At 32.7% G+C, this 8,633-nt stretch overlaps 2 protein-coding genes across 4 annotated transcripts; one reads left to right on the top strand and one right to left on the bottom strand.

Annotated features, from left to right (window-relative positions):
* The first annotated feature begins 635 nt into the window (after positions 1-635).
* On the top strand, positions 636-4,427 carry LOC109338828 (54S ribosomal protein L51, mitochondrial-like). Of its 2 annotated transcripts, none has more exons than XM_019576159.1 (4): positions 636-754; positions 2,689-2,774; positions 3,908-4,014; positions 4,096-4,427. In XM_019576159.1, the coding sequence occupies exons 2-4, from the start codon at positions 2,695-2,697 to the stop codon at positions 4,266-4,268; spliced, it is 360 nt and encodes a 119-aa protein (XP_019431704.1). In that variant the 5' UTR covers positions 636-754; positions 2,689-2,694; the 3' UTR covers positions 4,269-4,427. The 2 variants fall into 2 exon arrangements, with proteins under 2 accessions (XP_019431704.1, XP_019431705.1); XM_019576160.1 differs by having other exon boundaries at positions 652-748; positions 2,691-2,774.
* Positions 4,428-5,031: 604 nt separating this feature from the next.
* Positions 5,032-8,059, bottom strand: LOC109338835 (ethylene-responsive transcription factor RAP2-12-like). 2 transcript variants are annotated; one of them, XM_019576172.1, is made up of 3 exons: positions 7,636-8,059; positions 5,663-6,545; positions 5,032-5,329 (listed from the first exon to the last, which is right to left on the bottom strand). In XM_019576172.1, the coding sequence occupies exons 1-2, from the start codon at positions 7,919-7,921 to the stop codon at positions 5,686-5,688; spliced, it is 1,146 nt and encodes a 381-aa protein (XP_019431717.1). In that variant the 5' UTR covers positions 7,922-8,059; the 3' UTR covers positions 5,032-5,329; positions 5,663-5,685. The 2 variants fall into 2 exon arrangements, with proteins under 2 accessions (XP_019431717.1, XP_019431716.1); XM_019576171.1 differs by having other exon boundaries at positions 5,647-6,545; positions 7,636-8,058.
* Positions 8,060-8,633: the final 574 nt, after the last annotated feature.

An 8,633-nucleotide genomic window follows, 5' to 3' on the forward strand; every position in this document is an offset into this window, starting at 1 on the left:
TGTTGTTGGTAGAGTTGGACTTAGTGCACTACTCCATATGTTCCAGTGTCACTTTCATCACAGGTCATCTTATATCTACTTAGAGTAATGAAATAGTAAGATCAACATTAATTCATAGATATGACATCAATAATTTCATATAATTTGGACAAACATAGACATGAATAAGTAAAAAATATAGTTAGGAAAAAAATAAAAAATAAATTTAGGAAAATAATGAAACAATAATAGATTTTTTTGCAACAATTTTAAACTTTCTCAGAATATATTGTTAATCTTTAACCTATATAGTAGCAAATTACAAAATTATATTAGTAATGTATATTCTTCTACATCTATAAACTTGATAAATAAAGATTATGTAGCAAATCGTGGATTAAAGAAAGATGAGTTACAAGAGATTTGGAAAAAATAGTTGCACATAATATGGGAAAATGATTGGAGGTAATGAGTTTATGAAGAATTTGGATTATGAAAATTAAAACCAATACCCAAACCACACTCAAATGGATTATGAAAATTTAATCTAGAACTTGTGGAATCAATGCAAACCATAAAATATGATTTGGGTTTGAATTAGCTAGGTCATGTTAGGCCTTTTGATATTGGGCTCATAGTGTGTGGCCTGTTATAAAAAAACATCAATTCCAACTTTTATCAAACATTTTTGGTTCTTCTCACTTCACCTTTTGCTGTGTTCTTCTATTCTCACTTTCTCACCACTGCGCCTTACTTGTTCCTTCATTCTTACTTGGTAATCATCACTCTTCCTTTTTTATTAAAATTCTTGTGTGTTGAGTATTCAATTATTATACTATTCTCAGTTATGATCTTATCTTTGTTGAGTTGTGATTTTTGATTGAGGAATTGAACGAGCACTACAAAAAAATATATTTTTCAGCTTTGGAAAATGCTTGAATGGGTGAGAAATGGGGTTTAGTACATGGATCACGAAACCGTTGCCCAGTGTTTTTAAATGAATTCTCTCCCATTCATCGGATACTGATAAATGTAGTTTCCTCTGTGTTCTGGGATGCACGTAATTTGTTTGATGAAATGCCGAGTTCATATCCGAATGCGTTTAGTTTTTAATAATTTCTGAATGCTTATAGAATTTAACTAATTAGTATTTGTACTAGTAACATTCCCTGTGGCATTTCATGAAATGAAAAAGCCATTGGGTTTTTCTATTTCTGAAATTCAACAAATTTTAAAAGCTAAACATTATTGTTCAAAGCTGGACCAGTGGGAATGTTCTGGTTTGTTTAAATGGAGACTGGAGAGATTTCGATTTCCAGTGGTTGCTTGTTTGATTATGCCCAACACTTTGTTAGCCTGATGTTGTGTCAGTAGGGTGGGTTCCTAGTGGTGAAAGATTTCTACAGATAGCTTATATGTTCACTTTTATACCAAAGAAGACTTTTGTGTAGATAAAGTGATAAATAAAGTTAGCATAATTAAGATACAGTTTATGTATGCTACTATCTTTATATTTCTCTATCTATCTCATATGTTACTTTTTCCTTGTCAGATTTCAATATTTGCTGTTAATTATGAACCTTTTATTGTATCATTCTTTTTCTTTAGTCTTTACTATATTAGATATTACATCAATAATCTTCTACCTATTCTGATGTTCATTCTGCTATGATTAAAGAACACTCAGCAGTACTGCCCATTTCCCACTTTGGTATAGCCTGTGTGTATATGAAAATGATAAATTCCTGCCTCATGACCATAGAACACTATTGATGATTGAGGAACTGTTTAGTGTGAACTAAATTTATTTTGTGATTGATGCTGCTGGTGGATGATCTATATTAGAATATATCTCATATTGATGTTGTTCTTCATACTTCATATCCTTAAAAAAACAGGACTTCGATGAATGGAAAATAATATGAAACTAGTGTTGATATACAATAACAATCAAACCTTAGTCTCACCATCTGAGATTGACTATGTGGACCAAATGATGTCCTAATGCTCTACCATAACTTATGTTTGTTAGTAAATCATTGATGTCTAAATATTATCTAATTGCTTCGCGTATGATTTTTTTGGGAGCATATATTCTATCCCAAAATCCGTATCATTTCATGTATCTTTCATTCTCATTGGTCAGAAAATATAAAGTTAATATGTATTTAATTTATGTTACTTTTTTAACCAATGAAAAATGAGTGACACATGGAGTGGTACACACATTGGGACAACAAATATGTTCGGTTCTTCTTGGTCTCCCCCTCCTCTAAATGTCCAAACCACCTAAGACGTGATTTTACTATCTTTTCTACGCTAGGTGCTACCCTAAATTTCTCCATAATGTATTCATTCATAATACTTTCTTGTTTCATGTGTCCGCTCATTCAAAGCAATATTCTCATATTGGTTACACTGATTTTATTCTTTTGTTGATATTTTATCTCCCAACATCCAGTCCATTTAGTATTGTAAGTTTTATAGTTGTGTGATAAAATTTTCTTTAAACTTGAGTCTGTTGAGTGACATTTATATCACATGTAACACCTAGTAATAAAAATTTATGTTGACGTGAATCATATAAGACCCGTTTAATTTCTTCTCGTTCTTTCTGCCACATAGGGTTTGCAGAGTTGGTCCTAATTTACCTTCATTTCTATGACGCCCACACTTGTATTTCTCTGAAACCCTTTTCTTTTGTTTTAGGATCGGATGGCTTTACGAGGTGTTTGGCAACTTCAGAAGCTCATTGTCAGCTATTCCGATTGGGGTGGAAGCAGCAGAGGTATAAGGTAAATCCAATTCTATATTCAATTCATTATGTTATGTTCATATTTATGTTCCAAGGAACCTTAAAGTTTTGCTACTTCTTGCTGGATATTTCATTTATAGATTTTCGTTGGTACATTGCCTTTTTTTTTTATAGAATTGCAATTAGTCTTAGAAGATCTGTTTGGAATTGATAGTTTTAAAGGGACGAAGTTGAGTGGTTAATATATGATCTGTACTGTTCGTCACAATTCTTTCATTATAATAATATATAGTATAATGAATATATGCCTGGTATTCCTTCCAGGACTTAAAAATTGAGATTTCTTAATGTCTTGCTTAGTTATATATCTTCTAATAATTAAAGGTTTTAATTTGACTTGTGTTCTCTGGTGGAATAGATATCGAATTGTTTTTCATGTACTTGATTATGTTTCTCCTTTGTTTACAGGCTTAATATTTGTTCCTTGATATTGCTGACCAGTAAAATCTCGTATTGTGCTTGTTCTAAGTCTAGAAGACTAGAACTGTAGATGATAAAAAAATTATTCAAATAAATGAACTTTAATAACATTTTATTATTCTAAAAAAAACCATTTACCTTTTCTCTTCAGACTGCTAAAAGTTTATGAACTACAAAATACAACTTGCTTGCTTTTGTTTGTCAACCTGAATGTTTCTGTAGGACTCTCTGATAACATGTTAAGGTTTCATCTCAAAACCAATTGAGATGAAACCTCAATATGATAAGAGAGTTGAACTTTTCTTTGATTGTCATGAAAACATGGTTTAAAAGATGTCATTTCATTATGAGTCAAATATAACCTTTTGCTTGGTGGAACAAGCATGTTGGGAAGTAACTCCCACATTGTTTGTCTCATTATTTTGTGTATAATATTAATATAAATATTTATTTGACTACTCTTTTCTTTGATAATTGGTTGAGATGAAAACTTAACGCTGCCTTTAATGAAAATGACCTTTTTCCTTTTCCTTATTGACTCTCTTTCTTCAGTCATATGCTAATATAATCTATCTACTTCTTGATAACCAATCTTCTCTTTCTGCCCGCCTTTACATCATACCTGGCGTTAGAGGCTTAGGAACCAGAATGTTGTGAATAAGTATCTTTACTTTAATTTTAAATATTTGATAGGGCATTCATGGAGTCCAATTTGCCAGCATTTAAGGAGAAGAATCCTCAACTAGAGGTGGTTACTGAACTCATTCGTGGTCGGCATCCACATCTTAAGGGTTTTTACAGTAAGATTCTTATGCCCACTTGTAACTTAATTACTAATTATCCCCCTTATTTGTAATTGATGATTTTCCTATGAAATGCAGAGAACAAAAATGAGCGAGTAATATGTGTGAAGAATATGGATCCAGAGGAAATACTTGTGCATGCAACCAGGCTAAGGGATTCATTGGGAAGGAAGGTATTGAAACTGAAGACAAGACACGTAGTCAAACACCCAAGTGTGCAAGGTACATGGACAACTGCTGTTAAATTTTAAGATTAAAAACTAGGTGTCTGAAAAAGCACTCCTTGGTGTAGTTCCAATGTTGTTCCATTCCTTCTAGTAATTTAGCCAACACTTCTAAACTTTCTAGTATAAGTGATGATGTTGCGTAGCACAATGTTCCAGCTTTTTAATAGTTTGAATGACTTTTTTAAACTTAATTCTGATTTATTTTGGTCTTTTAGTGGTTTGTATGGTGGAGATTGTGCTAGAGATCATTAATTGGTAATAATACCTATCAAATGAAGTGTGAGCTTTGGTGTAATTGTTAAATGGGAAAAAATGTATATGAAGTTTTATATACTATTACTATATCATTCGCCATAAAGTAATAGAAATGAATGATGAATTAATTGTGTATGAATTTTTACACTGATAATGTATATATATCTTGTAAAATTGATGTCTTATAAAATAGAGGACACGGGTTCAAATCTGCTTGCATAAACAAGATTGCATACATGTTCTCCCCAAAGCTTTAGGTGGAGTCTCATGCACCTACTCTTATAATAGTATATAAAAGTCAAAATCATATAAATCAAATTCTTAACTTGGTAATCTTTTTACATAATTGTATCTGATGCCTCACAGAACCCCTAGCAATTTTTCCTTATTTACATTGAGGTAAACCTAATAATTCAGTTTTTCACATCAATATATGCTAAAACTAGATCAATCGAGCTCTATTAACATATCATGATTGGTTGGAAAAAATCATTTCAATCAAAAAATTAATAACAAGAGGCAAATGGGATGCAAGTTTGCAACAACATACTTGCTTCCATAAAACTCAGTCTTATATGCAAGTTTTCATAAAGAAATCAACAAAGCTAACAATTATATCACAAGTGAAACTGTAAATGGCAGATAATATAACATGATCCTTATGAACATCCAACTAAAGGTTCCAAAAATTAAGGTCCTTAACAAGATAAAGGATACCTAAATATCTATGCAGTCCTATTACTGCCTTATACATCAGAGAATAAAACTCCACACATGCTTAAAGGGGTCACTTGTTCTAACTCCATCACCAACATGGACGACCACAACTCCTGAAAGCAATAACACAATTTTTAGGAGGATTTAGAATTATTCTAATTCTAATAAAAATAATATATTTTAGATAAAATTTGAGAAAAAATTGTATGTATTAACATTGTATGAGTTTTATACACTGTCAGTATATCACCCACCATTAATGTTTTATCAACTTAAAAAAGTAATACAAATGAATGGTAGATGATATATTGACTGTGTATAAATCTTTATACTGAAATTGCATAGATATTAAACTCATAAAATTTATTGTCATTAAGAGGGAAACATGAAAAAAATTAAAGAACCCAGAAGCAGAATGATGACTACTAACTTTTAGCTTTATTTACATAAATTGGGACCAAGGAGTTGCTCAGAAAACTCCACCAGCCACTGAAGGCAGGTCATCAAAGCTCCAAAGGTTCATTGGATTTCCACCATCCTGAGTTTCAAGGAAGGATGCCAATGAAGCATCATCCCAGCTCCCACTTAGATAAGGGGTCTGATCAAAGAACTTCAGGTGGGATTCCATACATAGGAGCTCCTCAGTTAGTGACTTTGCCCGATCGTCTTGCACGGATACCACATTCTCAGAGTTAGACTGCAGGTTTTTCTGCTGATTAGCAACCTGAACAAATTCAGATTGCCCTTCCATAGGAGCAGAAAGCATAGATGAGATCTCGGGAGTCATCCGGCCTTGTTCGCCCCATCCAAGATCAGAATAGTCAAATGAATTACTTGAGTGCTCGGAACTGAAATAAGCTGTAACATTATCAGATGCATCAAGGGGTGTGAGATCAAGTCCATTCCCAGGGAAGGGGCTTATGTTAGAATACTGGTTAATGGATGGTTTCTGTTCCACATGACCCATAAAGTACTCCTCCAGATTGGACATCTTGTTCACTTTGGGTTGAACAAGGTTGAGATTTTCCTTCGGCTCCTCTGGCCTTATCTTAAGTCGTTTTGGGGTCGCATCTGGAGCTTCGTCAGGGAAATTCACCTTGGCTTTCTTACCACGAATCCTCCTTGCTTCAGCATCATAAGCTCTTGCAGCTTCTTCAGCAGTGTTGAAGGTTCCGAGCCAAACACGAACACCCTTTCTTGGGTCACGGATCTCAGCTGCCCATTTTCCCCATGGACGCTGACGAATTCCCCTATACTGATTCTTCCTCTTTCTCTTCGAAGACTCCTCAGCTTGCCCATTCAATTTCACAGTTTTCACAGTTTTAGACCCTTCAGTGTAATTAGAAAATAATATAAATAGCATGGCAGAACAATAGGTATGTAGTACCATTCAACACCAAAAACCATTCAAGTAAATGAACTAAAATGGACATTTATTAACAAGGGTTATATTTGGTTCAGCAATAGAGATGTCTATCATCAAAGTAACTTACATATAATACTGAAAGAGCAGTTGCAGTTATATTAAGAAACATGCACATTGTGATAACAAAATAACAGCCTGATGAAATTAAACATCAATTATTTCAATTCCTATTTCGGAAACTACGACATACAGAACTAATAACCAAAACAGAAGCAAAAGAACTAATAATATTCAATACCACATACAGAATTTGTAAATGACTAATGATCAATTAATGGAGCAGGTGATAAAATTAGTATTATGATCCACACATGTTGGTGATTCAGAACAATAATACTGAGACTTGGTCAACCACATGCATAGCTGCATATGCACACAGATAGGCAAAACTGAGTTTAAAACACAATGTTCAATTAACATTGAATCAAACTCAAAATCACATACACATAATTACTTAAAAATTAAGCTCATTTGTGTACACCAAGAAAAGGAGGGTCCTATAAGATAATTAACCATACCTAGAAATTAAAAAAAAAATCATGTAAAAATAAAACAATCTTGTTAAGTGGAAGGGCGAAAATTCAACTCCACTGGAAAAAAAATTATACCTTGATGTTTGGAAATACCCAAAAAATTCAAAAGTTACAGTTTTTTGTTTGAGGTGATTAAGCAAAACAAACAACACCACCTCCAATTGGATCTACAAAATCATTCCAATACTTAATTCAAGCATTTTTATCTCACCCAGACAATCATATATCTTTCCAATAATTTATTAAGCAAAAATTCCTAAATTTCAACCACAACAATTTTGTTTTTTGAAAAATAAAGTCACCCACTTTCCATCAACAAAATAAGCAACCAAAAGCACAAAGGATGAAGCCAATAAATGCTTGTAAGAATTGAAATAGAAAACAAAAGACATGGTCCAAAACATCTAATAATCTAAACTTTAACAAAGACAAAACTCAAAAAATGATAAGAAATAGTTACCACGAGAAAGGGTCTTAAGATTCTGATTAGAGGGCTTAGTGGGTTCAAAACCACTTTCCATAAATTCATCATCATCTTCAATATCAGAATCATCCTTGAAATTTCGAAAATCATCCTCGAAATCATCGTTTAACACCACCGTCTCAGGCCTCAGAAGCTTCGAGAACTTCTTCCTTGTCTTCTTTCTCAAATTAGGCCACAGTATGTCGGCGGTGACTCGCCGGGACATCCCCAACGCCGCGCCGTCGGCCGGAATGAAATCGGAGATAATAGCTCCTCCACACATTTTCTCCCTCTAGAACTGGCCACAAACTTTGTTTTTTCTGGAAATAGTTGAGAGTTTCTGATACCCAATGGAAAATTTTGCAAGAAAAGTTAAAACTTTGCTTCGATGGAATTCGTATGCTGAGCTTTGTGGAGCGATATATATATATATATATATATATGGGTCATTTTGAAGAATTTTTATTCCTTTATCCTGATTATTCAACATTCCTTATTAATTAGTATTTTGTTGATTCATTGTATGCGGGAAAGGAGAAAAGGTTGTATCATGATTTAATACATACGTCTCATTACAACTTTCTTTTTTTTTGTGAAAAAAATAATATCAGCTATGAATTGAGAAATGATATATTAAAAAAATACAAAAACATTAATAAAAAAAATTAGGCATTAAAAGAATATAAATTTTATATATTATTATTATATTATTTATCATTCATACTATTTAAAAAAGTAATTAATAAATAACAGATGATATAGTAATGTGTATACATTTTTATAATACAAAAGTACTATGTAAATCAATAACGTTATCTTTTTTGCAATTAGATTTTTCTTAGGATGTAGGGAAATAGGAGGTGATGTTACCGTTATACCCTTAGTGAAGATTGGCTCAGAAGTTTATTGGGGAGCACATCTTATATATAGATATGGCAAAAAATCCCGACCGATGGGTACCTGTGAAAATACCCGCAACGGGTACGCGCAATAAT

This window comes from Lupinus angustifolius, unplaced genomic scaffold, assembly GCF_001865875.1.
Source record: "Lupinus angustifolius cultivar Tanjil unplaced genomic scaffold, LupAngTanjil_v1.0 Scaffold_45_30, whole genome shotgun sequence".
NCBI lineage: Eukaryota > Viridiplantae > Streptophyta > Magnoliopsida > Fabales > Fabaceae > Lupinus > Lupinus angustifolius.

What these genes read in the sequence shown, in the direction of transcription:
- LOC109338828 (XM_019576159.1), top strand. Translation starts at nt 2,695, where the DNA reads ATGGCTTTACGAGGTGTTTGGCAACTTCAGAAGCTCATTGTCAGCTAT. An exon ending in GGAAGCAGCAGAGGTATAAG is followed by an intron (nt 2,775 to 3,907) that starts GTAAATCCAATT and finishes AATATTTGATAG; the next exon opens with GGCATTCATGGAGTCCAATT. An exon ending in ACATCTTAAGGGTTTTTACA is followed by an intron (nt 4,015 to 4,095) that starts GTAAGATTCTTA and finishes TATGAAATGCAG; the next exon opens with AGAACAAAAATGAGCGAGTA.
- LOC109338835 (XM_019576172.1), bottom strand. Translation starts at nt 7,921, where the DNA reads ATGTGTGGAGGAGCTATTATCTCCGATTTCATTCCGGCCGACGGCGCG. An exon ending in TCTTAAGACCCTTTCTCGTG is followed by an intron (nt 6,546 to 7,635) that starts GTAACTATTTCT and finishes ATTACACTGAAG; the next exon opens with GGTCTAAAACTGTGAAAACT.